The 26,002-nt window shown below is 44.9% G+C and overlaps 1 protein-coding gene across 1 annotated transcript in view; it reads left to right on the top strand.

Moving 5' to 3' along the window:
- NEO1 (neogenin 1) overlaps positions 1–21,768 on the top strand; it is a 218,777-nt gene extending 197,009 nt beyond the window's left edge. The window contains exons 20-29 of the mRNA XM_074155477.1: positions 1,449–1,643; positions 2,359–2,391; positions 6,727–6,795; positions 7,621–7,768; positions 9,649–9,887; positions 10,662–10,754; positions 16,119–16,277; positions 17,623–17,877; positions 18,213–18,349; positions 21,207–21,768. Coding sequence (XP_074011578.1) covers positions 1,449–1,643; positions 2,359–2,391; positions 6,727–6,795; positions 7,621–7,768; positions 9,649–9,887; positions 10,662–10,754; positions 16,119–16,277; positions 17,623–17,877; positions 18,213–18,349; positions 21,207–21,290 — 1,412 coding nt within the window. The 3' untranslated portion in view covers positions 21,291–21,768. The remainder of the gene's footprint in view (positions 1–1,448; positions 1,644–2,358; positions 2,392–6,726; positions 6,796–7,620; positions 7,769–9,648; positions 9,888–10,661; positions 10,755–16,118; positions 16,278–17,622; positions 17,878–18,212; positions 18,350–21,206) is intronic.
- The last annotated feature ends 4,234 nt before the right edge of the window (positions 21,769–26,002 follow it).

The raw sequence follows: 26,002 nt of genomic DNA, 5'->3' as shown, positions 1-26,002 counted from the left end.
ATTTATTCATACGCGTTGAATGAAAACGTATAGTATTTATTAGTTTTTGCATAAGCAGCAATTAACAGCTAAAAATAATAAAATAAATCATTCTGTGGTAAGTCTTGAGCCCACCAAACATCAGATTCAATCTGCTAGGGGAAGGCGAGCGAGGAGGGAGGTGTGGGCTGAGTGCCCTCTGGTGGGGAGAGCCACTGCCAGCTGGAGGAACAGCTTATTACCCCAGTAATTACTCATTAACTCGGCTCCGTTCATTCTGTGCATTAAGTAATGCCGTAAAAGCTGTGATGGTGTAATTCCCTGCCCTGGAGAGCATGTCTGTGGAATACTTGTCTCTACAGCCCCAATCTCCTCCTGATGGGGATAGGATGGATGGGAAATAGTGAGCTGTACTAGTCTGGGTTCCAGATGCTTGTGCATCGTTATAGCTGCTGACTAATTAGTACAGTCATAAGTTCACTCAGTAGTCTTGTGCCACTATACTATATATAGTGCTTTTCACCGTCACTATATATATGTGTGTGTGTGTGTGTTGTCCCTTCTTAAACAAGTTACAGATCTGTTTTAAATGGGTTTTTTCTCTCAACATATACTTGTAACAGTTTAAAATTTAGGATGGGAAGGCTGTCTAATATTTGAACGCATTTTTAGCCTTTTAAAAAGGAAGCATACACTTTCAGAAATCCCATAATCATTTAGCTGTGCAAACATCGTTAGGGATGTCCTGAGTTGAGAGACACAGGACTAACTTTTCTTCTAATGCTGGGGAAAATTGCACTTTTAGAAGACTCTAGTGTCTGAATTTGTGAAAATATTTACTTTATAGCCAGCCAGGCTCCGTGGGATTCAAGGTTTTAGTGTTTTCGAGCCTTGCCAGGGGCAGGGACGAGGAGGAGCAAGGCCTGGGCATTTGACCCAGGCTGGCCAACAGGATTATTTCATACCATGAACGTCACATCCAGTATAAATTAGAAAAGTTTGCTGTGTAGCGGGCTCTCTCCCTGATGGCAGCAGGTCCAGACAATTCCTTGCCCCGGTGCCGGAGCCCCGAGCCCTTCCCTTCCTCCTGAAGCCATTGCGCTCCCAGTGTCCGATACTTGCTATCCACTGCTGGGAGTGCACAGCTTCCTGCTGATATATTTGGCTGAGTATAATTTCTGTATATCTTATATCAGTATCAGGATTAATATTGGTTCTTTAGTATTATTTTTAATTATTTAGTCTTAGTCTATTAAATCTATTTATATTTCAACCCTTGTGTTTCTTTGTGTTCCCCGATTCCCCTTTCCGGGTGGGGAGGGGTCATGATAGAATAATTGTCTAACGACAATAGATTGTTGTGGGTTCTCTCAAACCATAACAAGGGGTCAATAGAACATTTGCTGCGAGATCTTACGACTGTCCTGTTCTTTTATGCATAAAGTTCTTTTGCTTTTCCCTTTGACTAGGGTACATCATTTACTACAGTACGGATGTGAACGCTGAAATACACGACTGGGTTATCGAGCCCGTCGTGGGAAACAGACTGACCCATCAGATCCAAGAACTGACCCTCGATACGCCCTATTATTTCAAAATCCAGGCCCGCAACTCGAAGGGCATGGGGCCCATGTCTGAGGCCGTCCAGTTCAGAACCCCAAAAGGTAAACTGTCGCCTGTATCTAAATATCTTCCTCCTCATGCTCTGAATGCAGCCTCTCTAAGGATCAGATACCAGTAGCATGGATTTTATATTTAAACTGGAAAGACAGAAAGACAATGGGGTTTGACTGGAATGATTTTTTTTTCTAGTGGATTGCTCTTGTATGTTGGTCATACATATGCAAATGTTCCTCAGCTGTTTGATTAATTGTGTTGTTTTAAAATTACTGGTGGGCACTTAGACCACGTAGTTGTTAATGCTGAGGGTCTAAGTCCTAAAAGTGCTTTTTAGGAAACCAGTTTTTAGTTGGTTTAAGATTCTGGGTCTTGTGTGCCACGTCTGCTCCCGGTGAGACAGAGGGAAGCCCTGGGGTTGGTAGAATGGGAACGAATGGGAACTCTTGGGGTGACGGAATGGGAACTGGTGTGATGCTACGGGCTCCGCAATCCAGAGCTGCTTGGTGATGGGTAACGGGTGATGAGTGAAACAGTGTGAACGCAGGAGAGCTTGGGAAAAAGAACTCTAAGGAGAGGGGGAAAAATAAAAAGTTAAGAGTGGATTTTGTAACAGTCCTTTTTCCAAGTGAGTATCAGTGGTTAGAAATGAGAGCTCAGCCAGTCCCCTTGTGCTATGTGAAACTTGAAATTCTCTCTCTTACTCCTTCAAGCCTTGTGATCTTTCTCTTGTTTTTTCCTTCCCTGTGCCTGTCCCACTAGCTGAATCCTCAGATAAAATGCCTAATGACCAAGGTAAATGAAGAGCTGCGCTTTCTCTTTTATTCCGTCTTCACACATTTTGTTTTTCCTGTCCATGTGCTGTTGCATTTCTTAAATGAAACAAATATCTGTAACTGTAAACGAGCAAGTTCCTGTTGTGCTATTAATAGTGGAAGAACTGGAAGTCCTATTTGTGGCTTGGGTGTTGGGAATATAAAGTGATCCCTGTAGTCAGATGTCAGATGAAGGGACAGGTGGGTTGTGCCAGGGCTGAGTCATTCTGTCAGAGGGGATTAGGATGCAGCGATGCTCCAGCCTCTGACCACCGATGCAAGATCTCAGTACACAGAGGTGGAAGACCAAGCGGTTACCTAATTAGCCCAAGTGCTGTTTTGTGAGCTCGACATCTGTAATTATTTTGACAATAAAGGAAAGTATTTGTGCTCTGGAAAGCTTTTTTGCAAGAGTGAATCTGCTTGTCAGCTCATTTGGACTCCAGACTCTCCCAAAGAGCACAGCATTAGCTACTAAAAGCCTTAAGGTTTTAAAATGTTAGCTTGAAAAATGGTAGCTTTGAGTTTACTACATTGAATTATAAGGTGAATGTCCCAGGGCTATTTTTGCTTTCTTCCAAATAACGTACAAGCCAATAAAAAGGGAAGAATTAGTCTAAAGGGATGAGTTTAAAAGGAGGTTGGCAAGCAACTTAAGGCAGACAATTAAATAGGTCCTAAAGGGGTTGAGAAAGAGCTTTTTTTTTTTTTTTTTTGACTTGCTTTTCAACTTGTTAGTTAGAAGTCATTTATTAAATATGCTTTTACCTTCTGTCTACCAAATAGTGCTGAGACCAGGCAGTTATGGAGTAAATTCATACCCAGACTCGTGTGAGAGAGATGCTGGAGAGATGTGGTTTGTCAGCGGGAGGCGGATGCTCACCTGCACGTGGAGGGACTAGGGGAGGATTAAATGGTTTTATTGGAAAGCTGCTGTTTTCTCTTCTGCACTATCCTAACCTCAGCAGAGAGCTAAATCTTCTCATTCAGGGTTATCAGCTTAAACTCATATATTTTTCTAGTAACAATTTGATTAATCTTTATAAAATTATAGAACTTATAACTCATAAAACCCTACAAAAAGCCAAGAGAGTTTTGTTTCAGAATTCCTGGAAGAATACTCAGAGATTACAAATCATGGCAGTGGGCTAAAAGTAGAAAAGGAGCAGAAGAGCTGGAGCCTGCTCTGTGGCAAGGTCACTAAAGCAAATTGTGTCCTTCGGGAAATAGTGGACAAGTTATTTGGGACTGGAAGGAACAAAACTACAATGAGATTGAGTCTCCAGCCTTAGTGGTTCTGCCTTTTTTTCTCTCCCCTACTTCAGTGTGTTTGTTCTGTATTAAGCCCAGCGTATTGTTCTCCTCACACTCCCCAGCACGGAGCTTGTACTGGGAGAAGGTACCGGCCGCTGCTGTCAGGCTTCAAGGGGTTGCGCTGGCCTCGCACAAAAGCAAAGGTCATGGCATCTAATCACAGGAAAACTATCCTAAAGTAACACAAGGTACAACTGCGTTGTCTGGCTGTGGACACCTAATGAGTAACATGGAGATTGACAAGCTAAAAAAAAACCCCAACAATTTCAAGTAAATGTTCTTTATATAGAAGGAAATGGAAAAACTCAACAGCAAACTTTGTAAGGTGCTGTAAAAAAGGCTGGTGTCGACGGAAGAGGCAGGGTGTGCGTATCCTGGAGGAGCAAGGCCATTTTGGCGGTGCCTGAGTGCTTCCGAGAGAGGGGATGGGTTACAGCCCCTTTGCCCTCACGAACTGCAGGGAAGGGTCCGGCCCCCTTCCAGGCTGCACTGCGTGAGATGAGCTCCCTGGAATTTAAAGGCTAAACTCTCAATCCCTGGTTTCAGGAATTAGATACTGAGAAGCGTCTTGGTTAGGTTCCTAAATTTGATCATATTTTGAAAACTGGACTTTGTGTCTTGTCTTTGCTTTTTGGAGATGAGCAGACACTGGCACCAGGCAGTGGGTGCCGGTATCGGGCTTCCTGGGCTGCCACACTCCACAGGGATCGTGCGTGGGGAGTTATTCCCAAGGATGCCCACACCCTTTGGAAACATGACTGCTGGCCAGAATACTTCCTTATCCCTATCGCTGCCTTCCAACGTTTTTATCATCTCAATATTACTTATATACTTTGTCACATACACAGAGAGGGGTAACATCTGCAGGTGGCTGTGTGGGTATATACACTGTCACCGACCCAGGATGTTACACCCCTGTGGGCCACACGGTCCCTCTTGGTCTGTGCAGGTGATTCCCTAGATCTTATTATCTACTCCATTATTTTATGTCATTTGTTAACTTCAGAAGCAATTATTTTAATTTTCTTTCACGATGTTATTAAGGATATTGAATTACACTTGGCTAAGCACAGGTCTTGGCAGAGCTCATTAGAAATATCCCTTGTGAATAATGGTTCTGCAATTATAATTCTTATTCTTATCAGTTAATTAGTTGTTAATCTTGTTAATATGTGCCACATTGCTTTTTTATTATGCCATTTTAAAAAAAGCATTGTCCTCAGTAAAATGTTTTATGGCAGTCTAAATATAGTATGTCTGCATAGTTACTGTTACCAACCAAATTCATAGTCTGACATTTAGTTTGTTTGAAAATGCCCGTTTTCAGTAAAACAGAAAGATGGGCATAAAGCGTCCCACCATCCCCCATCTATCGCCTTTTCCATGATCTCGCCCCTGTAAGGCTCCAGCTGCTGCACTGAAAATGCACAGGGTGATTATTTGTCCTTTTAAAATGTTGTCTGCTACTTTTATTCCCCCCCAGCCTCTCTGCTGCCCCAGCATATCTGCACCCAGGGCTTTCTTCAGCCCTTTTCGGTGCGAGTCCCCTGGTCATACAGGTGTCAATAGATTAGATACAAGCTGCTCAAAATTCAGTGTCCCCTATAGACTGGCAGGTGCACGATGTCTTTTTTGTTAGAGATATGCCCTGCAATACGTCTTTGCCATTATTTTAGCCTGTGTCTCACTCCTCCCTGTACACGTGCAACGTTCCTTCTCCTTCTCGGGGCTCCGTCAGTCTTATTGCTGGCACCTTTTGGTGTTTTTACCGATTGTCTTTATTTCACGGTGACTAATTAGCAGGCTTTCACTTCAGGTTCACAATTGCCACTTGTTACACATCCTTCAACACTTGCTACTTCTTGATTAGAGTGGATTTTTAGCGGAAAAAATCCTTCTGCTGATGGTGAAACTGTATTTGCAGGCTTTTTTTTTTTGGCAATTTCGGCTTTTTGTGCATCGCGGTGTGAAAATGTGCAAAGTGTTACGGATCCCTATCACCAGAGGAGTGTTGTTCTTTGCATCTTGCTGTATGTTTCCCTCATTGCAGGATTTTTATGGCTTGTGGTAATTTTGCATTAGTGCATTTTAATGAAAACACCGGAGCGGCCGAGCTGAGGGGTTGTGTGTCTTTCTCTGCAGGAAGCTCTGTGCTAACTCAGGAGAGGTCCCAACCTTAGAGGTGAACTTGTCACTTCACGCCTCATGGAGGGACCTCAATGAGACCAGAGTTATGCTGGGGGGGTTTCTTGTGCCAGTGAAAAGGGGACGGCTCCTGCATTAGCACCAAGGAGCCCCTGGGCAGCAGCTGAAGCTCTGCAGGGGCTGTGTCATTTGCCTGAGTTTGTAATAATTGACGTACAGATGTGTTTACTTCCACCGTCATCTGATACACATAACGGTTTGAAACCAATTAATTTGTTTTCCCACCTCTCCCAAAAGAACACTTTTGTGATACTTCATTGTCACTTGTGGCAAAGGTGAAAGAAAAGAGCGGGGAGAAGCTGAAAGCAAGTTTTTATGGATAGACAGGGACTTAATATTACATTTACTGTGCTATTGATCCTCCGCTTCCAGTCTTCCACACCTACTGTAATTAGGTATTAGGAAAAGAAAACCATATAATTACTGTTACAAGATGATTAACTGTCTGTACAAATGTGGCAAAGCCATTTGCCTCAATATACACCTGTGTATTATTACAAATAATATTTATTCTATTTTAAAAAATGAATGCTAGTAGGGGCTCCTAAGCTTACTTAGGAAAATAGTAATGCAGAAAGCTAATTATTAAATAGCTCTTTTGAAGAAGGGGTTCTCTTCTTGGAGAAACACAGCCACTGTTCAAAGCCAAATTGTGTTGTGGGGGAGAGAAAAGGAGAAAAAACACTCACAGTGGTTCAGTGAAGATCTGAAAGAGCCACCGTAGTAAGCGTGTGTGTGTATGTGCACCCGTGGGTATATATATGTATATAAAATTACCACGTTATGACCTTTTCAGCTTCAGGATCTGGAGGGAAAGGCAGCCGCCCAGTGGACATAGGAGCAGATTACAAACCGCCCCTCGGTGGTAAGTGTTGTTATAAAGCTTTGCAATTTAAACGCCACATTTCACCGAGTGATGCCGTATCCTACTGAAAATAGTCAGCTGTTTACAGCCCTGCTTAACGTTTTCTCTTTATGATGAGCCACTCCTGCTCAAGAAATGGTATCGTGCTCCCGTCAGAGGGTTCTTGCCTGCTGTGTGGGGCACGTGCCAAAAATACCATCGCCATGCGTTTACATTTCAGTCTTGATAAGCAGATCTTGCTCCCGGTTTAGTTTTAAATGGCTGCTCTATTGCACAAGTGTAAAATTAATTCGGTAAGAACATATTAGGAAGGAAAAAAAAAATAAAATCATCTTAACTCCTCCTCCTTATTAGCACTGTGCATTGCGGGAGCCCTGCCCTGGGGTAGCGCTCCTTAGTGTTACATACAATGTGTGTTCTATCAGAGGGACGTGACTGCTGTAGAACACCGACACCGATTCGGGTGGTTATTGGGGATGCCTGTAGTGCTGGAGTTTTAGCAAGGTCCCGGGTTAACTCTCCTTAGACTCTATTGCATTTTTTATGACAACTATTCGAGTAGGGAGAACGTAGATTTTTATAGACTGTGAGTTGGAAATGGGTCTGTAAAGCACCTTATAGATTTAACAATTGTACAGAAATGCAGCTGGCAGATGACAAAAAAAAAAATAAGCAAGCGTTTCACTGGAAATCCTGGCAGACAAACCAGCTTTGTTTCTCTGCTGATCTGCGTGGTTCTGGAAGGCTTTGATGGGTACCGCTCCCTTTTGATGGGGACTTTTTCTATCTATTGAGTAACCCCTTCCTCCCCACTCAAACTCACAGGCAGTAACAGTCCCCACGGAAGCCCTACCTCCCCCCTGGACAGCAACATGCTCCTTGTCATCATCGTGTCCATTGGAGTCATCACCATTGTCATCGTGGTGATAGTCGCCGTCTTCTGCACTCGGCGTACGACTTCTCACCAGAAAAAGTAAGATGTCCAGGCAGCACTCTGCCCTGTCCTACCTTTCTCACTTCACTCTTTTAACCTTTGTGATGCTTTGAAGTTTATTTTGAAGTTTATTACTTTTAAGTCTTGTGGGCTGTAGAAATTCTGTTCTGACAACAGGTTAGTAATGCGATTTGAATTCTCGTGTTCATCAGTGTTTACAAACCATCAAGAGTTCACGGGCAAACTGGGGCAGTGATTTCTGCACTTGCCCCTCTCTGAGGAGAAATTAGTGTTCAAAATACTGGGATTATCTGGCATTTCTTTTTTTTAAACAAGCTCTGTGCGTTTGCGGCACTCGCAGCATTTTCTGGTGAATGTCTTGCTGGAAGTTCACGTGCTTATCTGGGAGTTAATGCCTCGTTTTGCGGCAGGGTCGGAGGCAGAGAATTCATCTGGGCAGAGCAGCTCACGGGCCGGGCTGTTGTGTTTCCAGCCTCCAGTCGATCTGTCTCTTCAGAGCTGGGGGAGCTCAACAGCTCAGGAGGATCCTCCCTGCTGTTCTTAGCTTGTGCTTCACTGTGTGGATGATAATACCCCATTTTTAGACAGGTTACTGGAGTGGAATCTGAACCTGGTCCTGGACTCCTTAGAAAGTGCCCCAAAATAAAATCCTTAATATAGGTGCGCATCTGAATTATTCCTCATTTAGAGCATCTGGATTCAGACTACAGCAGTGATGCTTCCCTTTATAGCCTCCCGAAGGCTGCTTCTGCATGTTCTTTGAAAGAACTGAGCAGAGCTTGAAAGCTTTTTTGAAGTTTGAAAAGACTGTTACGCATAACAGATAAGAGATTATCTGTTACGCTTAGAAGATAATCTTTACTTGCTTTGCCGAAGCCAAACCATCTGCAAAAATGCAGATTCTCCAGGAGAGGAGAGCAAGGGTGTACGGGGAATGGTCTCTCAACTGGGGGATGTGCTTGGGAGAGGGCACAAGTCATGGCTCTGTGCCCAAGAGACGTGTTTTATTTTAAAGGAGCAGAAATAACCCTGTGAAATCTTGCTTCTTTTTTTTCCCCAGTTTCTAATACCTCCCTTGCACGCAGCAGCCCAGTGAATGACCCGCTGGTCCCTTTCACTCATTCAGCTGCAGTGCCCGAAGCAGGGTCCCGGCAGCGCCTCTGCCTGCGCATCACCTGCGTGAGAGGCTCTGGCCATCGATGCTTTCACCGTTTTATTTAGTCATATCTTAGCCATTTCTAGCAAGTGTGCTACCCCAAAAGGATGCCTTCTGCCATCACTGCCAGGGTCCAAAGTTGGGGGGGGGGGGGGGCAATGCTGCAACTCTACATTTTGCTTTTCCAAAATTCCACCGTGTCAGATGTCTGCCTGGCGACCCCTTTGCTGCTGCTGCTGTTGAGCAGCGATGAAAAAAAGCACCTTCGTTAGATGTGTCTGACCTGAGCAGTGGCACAAGGAAGGTTCTTGTTGTCAGAGTTAACCATCCTATGGGGATAATGGGCTGTTTGCACACTCCTTCTCCAGCTACTGTTTGAGGTTGGTTGTAAGCCCCAGAGTATGGGCACAGCATGACGTACCTACATTTCATGTTTGGAATATTCTCTTAATAACCATAAGTATAGGAAACTTAATTTTTGTTAATGAAAACTTAGGCTGTAGAGCACGGTTCTGCAGCATGTGGTAGCATTTGAGACAAAATTCATGGCGTCAGAGTTGCAGGATGTGCTTTGAGATGTCAGATGTGCTTATATGTAAAATTCAAAGCTTCCCGCCCAGTGGGGTAGCTTTTGCTCAGCTGGATACAAGATCTGAAGGAAATCTCAGTGAAAATGTGCCTTTTTCAACAAGTGAAAGGAAGCCTCGCATCTAAGAACATTTCATTTGTTTTCCTTCCCAAGGAAACGAGCTGCCTGCAAATCAGTGAATGGGTCCCATAAGTACAAAGGAAACTCCAAAGATGTCAAACCTCCCGACCTCTGGATCCATCATGAAAGGCTGGAGCTAAAACCCATTGATAAATCTCCGGATCCCAATCCAATCATGACAGATACCCCAATCCCTCGCAACTCCCAAGACATCACCCCGGTTGATAATTCCATGGACAGCAATATCCATCAAAGGCGGAATTCCTACAGAGGTGAGCGATCAACAAGGATGACGATGGTGTTTAAAATTAAATATTGCTCTGCCTTGTGAAATCACTTTATTAACATACTGTTCAGTTACCCTTATCTTTTTTAGCTCTTACCTTGCAAGTAGTGAATTGGGTTTGTGCCTAGTTTATTCAGTTATCCTTACCCTTTTTTTCTTCTTATTTTCCAAGTAGTGAATTGGGTTTGTGCCTAGTTTATAAAACTCTCCAAAAAGAACAGATGCCATGTTTTAGTGAGAAAATTGAGTACCCAAGAGTTAAATAATGAATTTCCCTTGGTAAATACTGATTAGTAATCAGAAGATCATCCGGCGAGTGTTTCCTATTAAACTGTTGAGAGACGCGTGGGACATTTTTTTCAGCAAACACACAGTCAGGTTTTGGTGCTTTAACCAGCCACGGCTCAGCTCTTGAGGTGCGGGTGAGTTTTCACTCGGTGAGTGATTAACTTGTTAATTGGCTCAGCCCTGTGTGTGACTCTCTGTCCTGCCACTCACTGCCCAGAGCTGGGCTGCCAGAGGTTTGTATTTGCATTACGGGCTGGAGAGTTTCTCCGGTGCCCAGTAATCCTTACCCCTAACTGTCCTCTTTCCCACCTTCCAGTGGAGGATGAAAGAGCTGGTTTTGTCAGTTATGAGTCACAGAACTGCTTACCAACAGGACAGCCCAGAAGCGAAGGGAGGAGGCTGGAAATCATCTGGTACGGTATCACACAAGTCTTGCTGCAGCAGTAAATAACCTTCAGTGTTTTTCCCTCAGGGCATGAGTCAGAGGACAGCATGTCCACGCTGGCGGGGAGAAGGGGGATGAGGCCCAAGATGATGATGCCTTTTGATTCTCAACCACCTCAGCGTAAGTCAACAGCCCACCTACCCACTGGCTTGGAATGGGGGGCACCCAAACAAGATACACAGACTCACGTACTGCTTCCTACGCACTTCCCCTGAGAGTTCTGCCGTTCCCGCACTGGGAAGGGTTCAGAGGCGGCATCCTGAGCCTCGTAGCGTGAAGGCAGAGTTAGGCCAAGTTAAAAGGGAGAACGGAATAGCTGTATCTGAGCGAGCAGGAGGCACGCTGCAAAACGGGGGAAGAGTTAGGAATGTGTCTGGCCGTCTGTCTGTCCATCCCGATCTCCCCCAGTGGCAGCTGCAGGTGCTTTTTAGGGAGAGCCGATGAGCCCGGCTGCGTTTTATAGTCCATTCCCTTTGTACTCTGCCAGTGTCCAGCTGTTAGACAGGAACTGCAGAGAGCTGGTACAGCTCTGTCAGGTTCTGCTCCACTGCTGGTTCTCTCCTCCCCAGACCAAACAGCCTCCCCTCGCGAGGCAGCTCCTCCATCCCCTTCATCACTTCAGTTGCCATTCTCAGAGCTGCCTCTTAACTTTCCTACTTGCTTTTTGAGATGCAGAGAGGCCAAAGCTGCACAAGTCCCACCAAGGTCTCGCAGAGCAGGAGACGGCATCCTCTGCCTGTTCTCAATACCTTCCTACTGGACGAGGTGCCTCACCATTCTGTTGGCTTTTTTGGCTGCTGTTTCCTGTTGAGCTAATGATATCGGAGATATGTCAACCACATCTCCAGAAACTCTTGGCTGAGTTGTAACTGCCAGCTCTGAGTGCAGCATCATAGAGGTGTTGTTTGGATCATTTTTCCCTCGGTGTGTTACTGTACATGGAAGCGATGCTAAAGTTGACCTGCCATCTCTTTGCCTGCTCGCTCAGTCTCGTGATGCCCTTCTGGAGTTCCTTGCCATTTGACTACCCCAAAGGCCTCAGTGTAATTTCCAGACTTGAAGATTGATTTCTCTGATTTATCCCACGTCAGGGTCACTGAGAAAGATAATTGATTAAAGCCAGTCCCAGCACTGATACCTGAGGAATCTCCTGCTGACTCTCCTCTGTCTTGAAAATCGATTATCAAGCCCCTCCCTTGGCTTTGTGTCTGTGACCAGTTTTCAGTCCATAAAAGAGCTTTCCCTCAGCAGCAACTTAGTGTTTTAACTTTGGACTGGACCCTTCTCGGAGCCTTTTTGAAAGTATAACTGTATTATATTCGCTGGTTCTCTTTATCGACATATTTACTGTCTTGAAAGGCTGAGATTAGTCAAGCAGGATTTACTTTTACAGGAGTCATGGTTACTCTTTGCTAGATGGCCACGTTTACACCTATCTGCAGTGATCTTACACCGAAACACAACCACAACTGCTGTCCCCTGCATGGACAGCTAGTGCTGGGGCAGCGGGTCACCACCCATCTGGGTGCAGGACGTCCCCGCTCGTGAGCTGGTCCCTTGAAGCACTAAGCAGAAGAAATGGCTCTGCAGGAGGGGGGAAGGATCCCAAAACCCTGCAAAACGTGCGGCAGCTTTGGCTCCACGGGGTGTGTGTTACACACGTTTACTGGAACAGGGAGAGGCCACTGAAGGGGGATGAGGTTTTGGGGCTCCAGCAGAGCAGACTCAAACAAGGAGGCTGTCTGGTTTGTTATTCCTTATCTGTGCATTTCCCTGTCACTTAATGACAAATTGAGCAAAAGTGCTGAACTGAAATTTTGTTGAGGCAGTAGAAATATCTTTTAATTATTATTATGAAATATTTTAAGAATTGAACAATATCTCTCCTTTTCAAATGATGACTCTGAGGTGGAAAGGGACTCGGCTAAACCCCTACACAAGTACACTGAAACCCTGACTTGAGAACCCAAGAAAAAAGTGAAGGAGTGAAGGAGTGAAGGTGCAGCGAGGGAGCTGAGGCAGAATCACCCAGGGCTTGTCTGGCCTGAGCTCTAGACTTCCCTGAGCACCATGGTCGCGTTCAGCCCCGCAGCCAGGCGTTGCTGCCGCCAGCTCTTGTGTTTTATGGAACGATTTCAGGCCAGTCCGTTCTGTTTCAACTACCTAACTTTTTGGTTTATTGACCTGAAGGGGGTGCTTGGTTTTCTCAGCCTCTACATGCTTTTTCAAGTGTCCTGATGACCCAATTAGCTCCGTTTGTGATTTTTCAACTGTTTTCTTGTTTTACAGCCTTTTTACTAGAGTAGTACCTTTTTTCTTGGTTTTAAAATAAATAGTCTGGTGCTCCTTGTTCTTTCCCAGTTTTACATGTATGAGGGAGGAGCAGGGGATACAGTTTTACAGGTGTGAGGGAGGCAGTGGTGGATACAGTTTTACACTCGTCATCTTTACTCCAGTTATTTTCTTAAAACTTTGTTTGCTGTCAAATACGGGTGTCTAACATTGGATTCTGATGAATTCCTGTCCCCTGCCAGGTGCTAGGACATGACAAATTCAGACTTGTTTGACCCCATAACAAATTCAGGCTGCAACATGTCTTTCCTTGCGCTCTTCTGTGTGTTTTTTCTCTAAATGGGGCGCAGCATTGGATACCTGCAGCGTCAGATAAACTCATGGAGGAGCCCGTGCTGCAGAGTGCCGAGTGCTCCCCAGAAGCAGTGTAGCACTGTGTTACTCAGTGAGAAGGATACTCAGCAGCTTAGGTGATCAGTCCCACGTGGGATGAGATGTACAGCTGACACAAGTGAGACAGTGGTGATGCATACCTTAGGGAGGGAGTATATTCCAGTTCTGCCTTTGGATGGTTTTCAAGCTGATGTGATAACGCCGGCAGATGCAGTTGTGGATTTGATTTTCCCTTCAGCACTAACCCCAGCTGTGACACCCCTTTTGGGTACCAGCCCTGCCGTGTTCACTTGAAAAGCCTATCTGGTTTCCCCCTCTTCGTTAAATACTGCTGTGCTCAGCAAGGAGGAGGCAGACGGGAACACGGCTGGCTCCCTGTGACAGGTTGGCATCGTGCACTAATGTCAAGAAGGAGACCCGAGGTCTTCTGGTGCCCTAGGGCTTGGGATTGGTTTTGTTTGACTTTTTATCCTGTTTGCAGATGCTCTGAGGGCTTCCAGCTGTATGTTTCTACTTTATAGTAAGTGGAAACATTAATGTAATGTCTTTAGCTACCTTTTTGCAGAAGCTACGGGGAAAACTGACACCATTATTAGGTGAGGCTGGTTCCCAGCCAGCGACGCAGGCAGCAGGACCGTCTATTCAGTGTGTTTAACTCTGTGCCTGCAGATACCTTCCTATGGCTTCTCTCCCCGTAGCATTCAAACCTAGTTATCTACCTCTTAAATACTAAATTAGGATAATTTAGTATGTTCAATTTTGGTATAATTTACAGTCACGGTGTGTGCCTACTTAGTTCCTTCCTAGCTGGAAAACAAAGATTCTGGAAGGATATTAGGAAGCAAAGGGCTATTTCTTTCTTAAAGCACCACATTTCTCTTTTATCCAGTTCTTCACCTGAACTTTTCTTTTCCTTGAAATTAAGCAGTGCATCATGATCTGGTGCTACAGATGCTGGTGCTACAGGCTGCTTTTTGACCTGCAGAGCCATCAGATTTAGGACTGATAAACCAGCAAATCATCAGAAAACCCCACAGTTGCAGCGGGACGGCTTGGTGCCAGGGAAAACTCTCTGGGGATGTGGCTTTTCACTGGGGCAGGTTTTCCCCACTTGCTCAGCAGATCCTGCTTTGGATGGTGTTTCAGAGCTTACTACGATTTTGTGTTGTTCTCCCCGTCTCCAAACTTTTAGGAAATGCCTTGAAAGGTGGAGTGTACGTGCATGATTTTTTATTGTGGCTGCAAAAACATGTGGGCAGTCTTTTGTACTGTGTTATATTTGGTAATGATGGAAACGCTTGCTGAAACACAGGTGTAGACCAGGGGTTTCTACAAATAGAAGTAATTAAAATGCTTGTGCCTGGAAAATGTTATGCCTTAGAATCTATATGCCTCCCACCTTGCTGACACGTAGGAGAAGCCCTGCTGTCACTGCTGACTGCTGTCTCTGCTGGATGTCTGATCCCAAGATTTTGTGGGTTATTCCTCCATTTGTCAGTTCCCTGCAAGACAAACCGGCGTTTTAATCTTGCCTGAAGTGAGAATACTGACTTTTCACATCCAGCCGTCTCACAGGACTTGAATCTGGAACCTACTGATTCCTCAGAATTAGAGTTTAGTTACTCTTCGTTTACAAGAGGTTGATAATGACGTAGCGTCTCGATGGCAGAGAGAAATTCTTGATTACCAGCAGCTGAAAATCTCTAAGTATATTGCCTCCACTGGTCAATTCACATTTCCTGTCCTGCTTGACAGGCTGTTTTCCAGGAAATGAGGAAGTTGGAGGGTTCAGGTTTGTTTATCAGGTCAACCCACACGCATCGATGCAAGGGTAACTGAACTTGACAGAAGAATGACGGATTTAGGCATCACGTCATTCCTAGAAAGTAACTTTCAAAGGCAGCACATCTGAAGAATTTCCAGAAAAGGTTCAAAAGAAAGTAACCGACCACAACCTTTTTTTTTCTTTTCTTTATGGTGCTAGCGGTAGCATTTCCTTCCCGTGTTCTGTGTTGAGACTCTTTCTTTTGGATGATTTTAAGCAATTCAGTGTTTTACTCTGACTAAGAACTAAATTCTGCGCGTTCTTTTTCACCCAGCTGGGGAGTAGTGAGAGTTTGTTTTGCCGTTATTGCAAAAGAGTGAGGACAAAGGATGATTTACGCTAAATCTAAAATTCATGTCTCGCAAACAGGCAAAAGAAAACAGCAAGATAAAAAAAGAGGGTAAAAAAGAGGCTTTTGGTTTGAGTGCACTGGAACCGAGCTTTATTAAGTCTGCACAGAGGGAATAAATGGAGCCTTTGGTGTCTTGCCCGACCCTTATCATTTGTCTTGCGTTATTTAATTAACCAAAGATGCCACATTTGGTTACAACGTTAAGAAATTCAATGACAGCCAGAAATTATTTTGGAATTTGAACTCTTAAGTCTCCTGTATTAGGTCTGACATTGATAGTGAAATACAGGGAAGTTCTGAAGGGAGCTGAACTTCATTTTTCTCAAGCGTAACAGAAAGCTCTTGAAAGATACAGCCAAGAGAGAAGCACTTTCTGCACAGGAAAATGAAGAGCTCTGCCTCATCGGGGGGTTTTGTGTCTTGGCGTGGAGGGAACTAAAGTGCTGGAGCGGAGTCGGAAAATTGGCATTGAAACGTGTCACCTCGGTGTCACCATAACTCCGCTGAGCAGTTGGCTTCCCTGTTGGTGGCGCTGCGGGAGAAGGGAGGGCTGTGGTGCAGTTCATACACGTGTGTGCTTGTCTCTATGTTAAGCATTTTTCTGTCTTGTATTCATTCACAGCTGTGATTAGTGCTCATCCCATCCATTCACTCGATAACCCTCACCATCATTTCCACTCCGGCAGCCTCGCTTCTCCAACCCGCAGCTATCTCCATCACCAGGTCAGCCCGTGGCCGATGGGCACCTCCATGTCCCATTCAGACAGGGCCAATTCCACAGGTGAGATACAAACCATCAGGTAGATTTTGCTTGTTACGGAACAATGAGTTGAACGTGTGGAAATCAAACCCTGAAACATAATTTGGTCAGTCTTCATCGCGGTGTTCCACGAGTGCACAGTGACAGGTTTAAGTACAGACAAAGTCCTTGATAAGGCTGAGTTTTCTTGAGATACTGAGGCTTGATAAGCCTCTTGATAAGGCTGAGTTATCCTTGAGATACGTGATGGTGTCCTTGGAAACGGAGGCTTAATGTTTTATGTGCAACTTCAAATAGGAAGATTCCTTATTCTAAAAACTTCAGCCCTGGAGTCTGAAACATCAGATTAAATCTAATTTGAGCTGCTTAATACGGTAAGTTTTTTCTAATTAGTCATGTTTAAAACCAAGAGAGGACAAAAGCCCAGATTTTCTACTGAGAGCTGACATTTGTGAATCTTCCTCAAGCACACAGAAAATTGGGGTGATTTTCATGCAGCATTTTCAAGCTCGAAGCACAATCATTTGCAATAGTTTTTGTAATGTCTCCAGCGCTCTGAAAAATTCTGAAGCACCAGTATTGCGAAATTGCACGTAGGAAACATTTTGAGATGCAGTGAATTCTGAGCTTCTCTAGTTTAAGGTCTGCATTTTAATGAAGGTGCCCCAGCCAACAGCGTTGTTTCCTGGGTCCTTATAAAAGCAATTCACGAGGCTGCAAATGCACAGTCGGACAGATGTTAGCGGCAGAGGGCTCCCTTGTTGTGTTTTTACGCTGCTGAAGCGACAGCTCTCACAATCCACATCTTCTGCAGGTGGTCTGAGTAGGATCACCATGCCCTAAATTCAATATACTGTCTTAGATGGTTCTCTTAGATCGGGGTGAAGCCTTCTGCAGACAAACAAATGAAGCCCGTGATTTCATTTTAGCTTTCAGCAAGTAAAGAGATTTCAAGTCTATCTTGGGAAAAAAATGCGGCTCTTTTATATGCACTCCAGTGATACGTGCTTAACGTGTACCTATTGAAGAATGCCAACACTGTGGGTAAAATGAGAATGAAGATCTGTGTTCCATGCTGTTTATCTGAGGTTGTCTTAGATGGAGTTGTTGATTTAGTGTTATACCTCTGGAGTCATTCAGTCCTGTTACTAGACAGCTGTTGCCATTCACCTTAAAACAGGACATTTACACAGAATTGGTGTTATTTGCGACACAGATCGTTAGCTGTGAATTCACCTCTAGGCTTATAACAGCGATCTCAGAAAAGGTGCTTGCAAACACCACTGTGATGTTTCCATCTGACCACGGAGAACGTTTCTGTTAAAGAAAAGAAACACCTTTTTCTTTTCCCTTTTGTCTGTTGTAGAATCCGTTCGAAACACACCGAGCACGGACACCATGCCGGCGTCCTCGTCCCAGCCGTGTGCTGACCACCAGGACCCCGAGAGCGCCGCAGGGTCTTACCTGGCCAACGCACAGGAGGAGGATTCGTCTCAGAACCTCCCCACGGCCCACGTCCGTCCTTCCCACCCGCTCAAGAGTTTTGCGGTGCCGGCGGTTCCAGCAGCAGGTCCCACCTACGACCCCGCGCTGCCGAGCACGCCGCTGCTGACCCAGCAAGGTGAGAGGGGGAACGCCGGCAAGAGACACTTCCCGCAAAGAGAAAAAGGAGATCTTTAAGAAAAGGAGACAAGCTCTTTAAGGGGCAGGGGCTAGAGTTGGGCATCAAAGGAAATATGGCAGAGGCTGGAGTGAATTTTGTTGGTATGATTTTCAAGGTCCTTTTCTTTTATGAACATAGACAAACTAGACCAAAATTCAAATTCAGCACTCCATAACTCGAACCGTTCATTTTCCTCTAATAGAGTCCTTTTTATTCTCCTACTTTCAAGAGCTTTCTGAATAAGCAGACGAACTAATTAACTGAGGCGTAACTATGTAACAATTTCTTTTCAGCTCCTAACCATCCAGTTCACTCGGTGAAGACTGCCTCAATCGGGACTTTAGGAAGAACTCGCCCTCCCATGCCGGTGGTGGTTCCCAGTGCCCCTGACGTGCAGGAGAGCACCAGGATGCTGGAGGACTCAGAAAGCGTAGGTACTCGTGCACTGCCAGGGCCTTGCTTTGGCAGTGCTTATCACGTGGGGTGAATCTCTCTTTATATTCTTGTAAACTTCATAACGTTTGCACCGAGACTTGCAAAGGCAGAGGGCAGTGAGGCTCCCGAGTGCCACCAAGGGCCACTGCCTGTTAACCCGTATAAAAAAATCTAGTGCAAATACCTCCCACAAGACAGCAAATTCAGAGAATAAGCACTTAAATTGCAAGTATTATCAGAGCTTTCTAAATGTGAAAAGTACTTCAGAGCCCACCTTCATTCCTAGTTCCCCGACACTGACCAGAGGCAACGCTCCCATCTGTTCCACTCCACCAGGGCCCACTCGGTCAAAAACTGAGAAACCTTTGATGACATTTTGGCTGAACGGAGGCTTTTATCCGAACACAGAGTAATGTTCTCCGAGATTTCCTTTCTGGACTCATGCTCGAGGCTCCTGGTTTCTGCCAGCCTCTCACAATGAGGAGAAGCAAAGAGAGCTGCCACCTCTAGCACTGGTCTTTTCGCTCCTTACACTCTTCACGTAGCGCCTAACGCAGCTTTAGTTCATGACTTGGGCTCCCAAACTGGGGCCGTGCAAGTGCCCTGCACACCTGGGTTTTGCCTGCTTATCTTGATGTAAAGAGCATCTTTGTTCACGGAGCTGAAGGCCTCCAACAGCGCCGTTTGCTTTTCTGTGCAGCTGGAGATGTTGTGTTCACGCTTGCTTTGAGATGTCATTTATCGCTCTCTGGTTTGCGATGCTGTGCCTGGATCCCCTGGAAGTTGTGCAGCTGCAGCTTCCCGAGCTGCTGCCGAGCGTCCAAATTGTCATTGCAAACGGAAAATTTAGCATTAATGCCCAAATGGTTAAAGCCACCGTCCCAAATACATTTTTAGATACTCATAAAAGCGTTCTGACTTTCTGGAAAAAAAAAAAAGCAACTGTTGGGCTTCTTTGGAAATAGCTTTTAAGAAGTGAGGATGGTTTTGGGTTTGAGACACTGGAAGAGCTGTTTTCCTTTCACAGAGTCAGAGAATTATATGGGTTTGGAAGGGACCTCTGGAGATCATCTAGTCCAACCCCCTGCCAGAGCAGGTCCACTCAGAGCAGGTTGCACAGGAACGTGTCCAGGTGGGGTTTGAATGTCTCCAGAGAAGGAGACTCCACCACCTCTCTGGGCAGCCTCTTCCAGGGCTCTGCCACCCTCACAGGAAAGAAGTTCCTCCTCATGTTTAGATGGAACTTCTTATGTTCAAGTTTGTGCCCATTGCCCCTTGTCCTGTCACTGGGCACCACTGAGAAAAGACTGGCCCCATCCTCCTGACACCCACCCTTGAAGTATTTATAGGCGTTGATCAGATCCCCCCTCAGTCTTCTCTTCTCCAGACAAAAAGCCCCAAGTCCCTCAGCCTTTCCTCATCAGAGAGATGCTCCAGGCCCCTCATCATTTCAAATTGCAAGCCACTAAATTATTGTCTTAGCTATTGTATTACTGCTACAGGAAATGCTTATTTTGAATTCTTTTTTTTTTTTTTTTTTCTTGTTTCCTTATTGTCCTTTCCTTTCCTCATGTTGGTTTTGTCACCCTCTTCATTTTCTTTCTGTATGGGCTGGTCTAGAAACTGTCCACACGCTTGATTTGGTGCACTTTCACCCTCTGTCTAGATGTTACTCCTACTTTATTCTTTCTTTTTTTTCAAGTCGGTACCAAAAATATATACTCATTAGTTTATTCATCAACAAATTTTTAATATTTAGACATATTCATTAATAATTTTCATCATTAATAAATTACTACAATAAATACTAGTTAAATTATGAGTGTTAAAAATGAGGATTAGACGTTGATTTGAATCGATGCTGAGCCTGTAGGAATGAGCCCAAGCGCTTTCCCCTCGCTGCTATTCATCATTGTCAGTAGTCGGCAGGTAATGCATTGCCCACAGGACAGAGAGGACTTTGCTGGGACAACCTCGATTGCCTGGTAAACTGGAGTTCATTTCTATTTAAATGAAAGGAAAGGTTGGTGTCTAGAAGCAAAGGAAGTGAGATCAGTCGAGGGCTCCACTTTGGGAAGGGCTCCAGCTTTATGGTACGTGATCAGCTGAGACTAATACCTTTGATACTAGACTCCGGTCAGAAGGTCTAATAATGGACCTTAAATACACAGAGCAGAAACTCCCACCCAGGATTGTGTTGCTCCTGCTCTAGCACCGGCAGAGCTGGAGTTGGAACAGCAGGAGCCTGGCTCCCCTTCCATGAAAAGAGAGAGCAAAGAGGGTTTGGAGAGAGGGTCCAAGAAGGTAAGGGGTTGAAAATGACCCAGTATCGGGAAAAGCCTCGGTCAGCTGAGAAAAGGTTTTGAGATGAACTAGTTCATGGTGTCTATCTGCAAACATGCATTGATAACACAATGTTCAATACAGCTGAAGCCAGACAATCGAGGCTAAAAACGGAGATGATTTTAGCAAGCATAAGGATTCTCAAACCAGTTCTATTTGAAGCGATTCCTTTGACCTTTTTTTTCCAATTAAGCTGGGAAGATTTTTCTAAAATATCTACTTTGTTTGAAAGGAAGCTGTTATCTTGAGGCAGGAATTGACACAAAGAAAACAGATAAGACGATCCCAGCCTTAAAAATCAGTGAAACTATGAATCACTATTGCGAAAAGATCTGCACTTAAAATAGAGTTGTTTCAAGTTATTAATTCCTGTAACTGTCGATAAATCTGCTTCTGCTTATTCATGTGTCAGGGTCACAATCACCCCCAGAATCACGGATCTTATTTCTTATTCTGTCCCTCTAAAGAAAGCGAGTCACCTTGTCGGTACCTCTTTCCGTCTCCCACAGAACTACGAACCGGATGAGCTGACCAAAGAGATGGCCCACCTGGAAGGACTTATGAAGGACCTTAATGCCATCACTACAGCGTGACCACCTTCACCAGGACATGACTCCAGACAGTTTCACAAGTCTTGGGACTCAGCCTTGGAACACAAGGAATTGTACAGAGAAGAAAACAAACAAACAAAAAAAAAACAAACAAAAAAGAGAAAAAACCAGAAAGAGGGACAGCATGTGAGAGCGTACGTGGAACACAAAGGCACCGACCCGTGCATTTGTGCTACAGCTGGTCAAAGAGAGATGACCTTTCTCCTCATCGTCCTGCAGTGAAGTCGTTGCCAAGTGGAATTGCGTTTCCCTGCTGAGACGGTGCAGGATGGGACGCAGCAGGATGGGATCCAGCAGCCGGACAAAAGGAGGAAAAAAAAAAAAAAAAAGATGGACTTGAGGGTTTTGTTTTTTTCTGGTCAGGTTTTGTCTCAGTGGTGTGATTGCCCTGCCTTTTCAGTGTTGGACATTTGCATTTATGTACAATTTTATTTGTTGTTTTTATTTTATCTTTTTTTATAAAAAGAAAAAAAAATATTGTAATCAAAAAAAAATAGAAAAAAAAAAAAGAAAAAAAGGAGAAACTGTTGTTTTCCACAGCCTAGACTGACATTTGACTGCTTGTTCTATTGTGTATGAAAATTCATTGCCAGTGTGGGTTGTTCCGTTTTGTTTTTTATTCTGCGTATAATTACGTCCCCTTCTGGCAGTTAATCCATGGCCTTTTGGGATGCTGCACTGCTATTTGTAAGCTTTTTTTATTATTTTTATATTATAATTATTAAAAGCCTGACTTTCTCCTCTCATCACTGTGAGATTACCAGTCTGTTTGAATTGAAATGTAATTTGAAAGGCTTGTTTGTCGCTTTTTGTGCAGTTTCAATATTTTGAGTGGGGAAAAAAAAAAAGTAGATGGGGAAGGGGAGGGGATCCAGGGGGAGGTTCCATTATTGTTGTTTTCCCGTCTTTCTGCATTGACTCGAAAGACTGAAGGAAATGAAAGCATCTTCTGTAACGTCCTTCCTTGTACCTTCAGTCTCTGGTTCCTGAATTGCGGCGAGTTTAGAAACATTAAAGCAAATTTCCTCCTGGAAAGTAGGGTCCTCGCCTTTAGATGCCACTACAGCTTGTTTTGGGCAGCAGTGCTCGGGTTTGTTGGTGTTAGTTTAAAGATCGCATCGTGAAACTTTCAAAGCGCACAGCGTGGGACACTTCTCTGCCGGGGGGCGCTCAGCTTTGAGCTGCCCGAGCCCCCCCGAAGCAGAGAACGGGGACCCTTTTCTCATCAGCAGCGTCCGTGGCCACAGCATCCTTCAGCAGCCGGTCCAGCCCCAGCGCCATCGCTCCATCCCAGGCCCCTTAAACGATGAATCCTTCTCTTGAGGATTCTTCAGAGACATAAGCAAGGCAAAAATGTATTTTTTTTACACTTTTGAAACCATTTTAAAAGGAAAACCAGTATTAGCCACTCAGGTGCTGTTGACTGTCTCGAAAGGAAGGAAAGTGAAAAGGGAACTCCTGTACGAGGGGAAGGAGAAGGGGTTTGTTTTCTCCTGGTACAATTGCCTGTCTCTGCCGTGCTCTGGGAGGAGGAACGGCAGAAAAAGAGGGACTGTATTTTAGCAAAAAAAAAAAAAAAGAAGAAAAACCCAACCCCCAGCTGCCTAACAAACTCCTGTGCAATTTCACTTTTGAGATGAAAGGAAATTCAAAACTTACCGATGATGGGGCCGGAGAGTCTGTTCCTCCGGAGCGATGGGGTGCGTGATGTCGGCAGCTCAGCGGTAACGCTGGAGAACAGGCAGGTAACGGGCGTTTCAGGCATTTCGGGTGTTTTTCAGGCAGGGCTGCCGTGGCCCACGGTGCCTGTTACACAGCTGTACCTGCACCAACAGAAAAGAGGACTTACTGTAATTTGCTTAAATCTAAATTAAAAAAAAACAACCAAGAGCTTTGCTTCACTTATTTTCTTTTACCCGTGTGACTACAGCTAAAGCTCTGGGCCCGTTGTCATAGTCCCCGTCAGCGAGAGAAGGGAGAGCCAAGGAATGGTCCCGGGGAGCAGCAGGGGTTTGGGGCGTAGTTTTACTTCCTTTCTTTTCCTGGACACTCTGTGTTGTCATTTCTAGGACATTTGCTGGGTTTATTTATTATTTTGGAGGGGAGGGGGAAATAAAATTAATTGGAGCACCGTGGGCCACCCGGATAATTGATGTTTGGACTTTTAATCAATAAAATTCAGGGCAAAATAAGCTACAGATTTAAATATTTAAATAATAAAATACACACCCTGTCCTGAAGGGAGGGGGTGTATGTTTTCCTTTGCCTATTTTTTACCTATACCCAAAGAAATACCATCGTACATACGCAGTATTCTTAGCTGGTGGGTCTTTGTGAATATTACTTATGTATAACACCATGAATGTTAATATCGTCATTGAATTTGGGGAGGGGGAATATTTTTAATGATAAAACAACTGTTCAAAGTTGGTTTTTTAAGGTTAAACTAAAAAGAAAAAAAAAAAACATTTATTCAATTCAGTGTACAATCTGTATTGCACTTTTTCACATTTTAATGCTACGTTTTCTTACATATCCTGTGATTTTAAATTCGGAACATTGTGTATCCTTGTAGTGTCATAGTCGAGCTGTTACGTGGCAGCTTCCCTCAGAGACATTTGGGGAGAAAACCAAACCTGTATATTGTTTTATGATTCTCATGTAGAATAACTTTGAGGACTGCTGTAGACGTCTACCTTTCTGTACAATTTTTTTTTTTGCTTTTCTGTAGTATTTGCTGTATACTCAATGGCTTTTTTTAATAACTTCATGTTTATTATTTTGTATTGGACATCCAATACACTTTTTTTAATCCAATCAAATTCTGGTCTGCATGGAGAGTGTGTTCTCTTCTTAATTAGTCCTTTACCTTTTTTTTTTTTCCCCATTAATCAGTGTGGTGAACAGGTTTGGAATTCTACTGGCATCTTTTTTTTGTTGTGGTTGGTAGGTTGTGTCCTCCAGAGAAAGAAGACGACCTGTTATTGCCCCCCGATTTTGTGCACGCAGCATCTTTCTGGCCAACTCCCCTCCATTCCAACCCTCAATAGCAGAATTACCACCTTCTAACAAGCAAGCACCAGAGGGAAGGGTTTCAAATTGGTGAAAGTACATTTAGTAGCCTCAGTAAAGCAGTAAATCACAGAAAAATAATGCTATAATTCTTTGAATATAGCACTTTCTGTCTATAGATTTTAAAGTGCAGTAATTGATGCCCTTATGCTAACACCAGACTCTTTCTTTCAATGCTGGAGACTCACACCAATTATCAGCCTCTTCTCTGCAAACCAGCCCCTTCCCCAGTTCCTTGTGTCCCCTGTTCTTGGGGCCATTCCTCACCCTCACCTCTGCCAACAGGAGTAGAAGGGGGTGCAAAGTTCCGCCCAGTTTTGCTAGTCAGGGCCGCCTGGTCACTCATTCAACTGTGCAACCTGAGGTCTGCAGTGGGAGCTGGGCCCCAGAATTCCCCGGCAGGGATGCCGTGACCCTGCAGCTGCTCAGGGACTTCTCAGCCATGCTGGAATTGGTGGAGTTGTGCACGTGTATGGGTAGGAAAAAAGGAGAAATGGGGAAGAAAGGCATTAATCATGAAGTTGGGAGTGTCACAGGGTGCATCCGAGATGCAGACAGGCAGAGTGGATACAGAAAAAAAAAAAAAAAAAAAAACAAACCCCAACATCCCTAACCTCTAGCGTTAAAACCAAAAGCATACATACCTCTTGCTGGGTGAAGCAGTGCAGCTCATTCCCTGCGCTGTTTGCTTTGCGGATCAGGCCAGATGAAGAGGCGTTTATCAGTCAGGATCCCCCTCTGAAGGCGGGTTTCGGGCCGGGAGCTGCCGGGCGGTGCGGGACGGGGACAGTAGATGGCGGCGGTGACTCGCTGTTAAACCGCACAGCGACCCCGCACCAGCGCTGCGCCCCCCGAGGGAGAGACCGATGGGTTCTTTCCAGCCCAGGTTAAGGACCCCAGCCTTGGCCACGCTTTCTTCTTAGCACCATCTGGTCAGTGAAGGTCTCAGGCTGCAAGCTCTAGTATTGTCGTGCCTCGCTGCGGTGCCCTCTCTGGCCCTTTGGCTTCCTCAAAGGGTTGCTCCAACACCCCCGAGGATAAATTGGTGAAACGCAGGCTTCTTTCCCCTGTTAAGAACAGCCACCTGCCTTAAGACAAATTGAGCCTGGATTTAAACTAACAGCAAAACACTGTTCATCTCAAATAAAATCATTCCTCTAGGGGCTCGATGGGATTTAACTAAACTGCCCTTGCCAAAAAATGTTAAACCGTTACAACTTTTCTTGTGGAGCCAGGTCTCCCCCAGCCCAACACAAGCTTCACCCGGGTGACATCTCCCTCCATTGCACAGGGCTGTGAACACACACAGCCTGTGTGACTCCCACAAGCCAAACGAGCTGCAGTGTGGCTCTCTAGAACCTTCCATAAGCAGACGCAGCAAAATTCCTGCCTCTGGAAAAGCTCACCAGCTCTCCAGTGCGATGGGACACCCCAGAGGTCAAGGGGACAATCGTCCTAGCAAGCAAACGTGCAGGGATGACGGGGGCAGACGGGACCAGTGGGTTTGGAAAATGAAAGCCAACCCTTGGCAGGCACAATGTAGAAGAGTGGCAACAAGAACAGGAGCGTAAGAGTGAAGGGTGGCAAACACCCATAGATCCAGACTGTATCCTTTGGAAAAG

This window comes from Numenius arquata, chromosome 11, assembly GCF_964106895.1.
Source record: "Numenius arquata chromosome 11, bNumArq3.hap1.1, whole genome shotgun sequence".
In the NCBI taxonomy this organism is placed as follows: domain Eukaryota; kingdom Metazoa; phylum Chordata; class Aves; order Charadriiformes; family Scolopacidae; genus Numenius; species Numenius arquata.
Note: the sequence above shows the minus strand (reverse complement) of the source record. Positions and strands in the feature narration are given on the sequence as shown.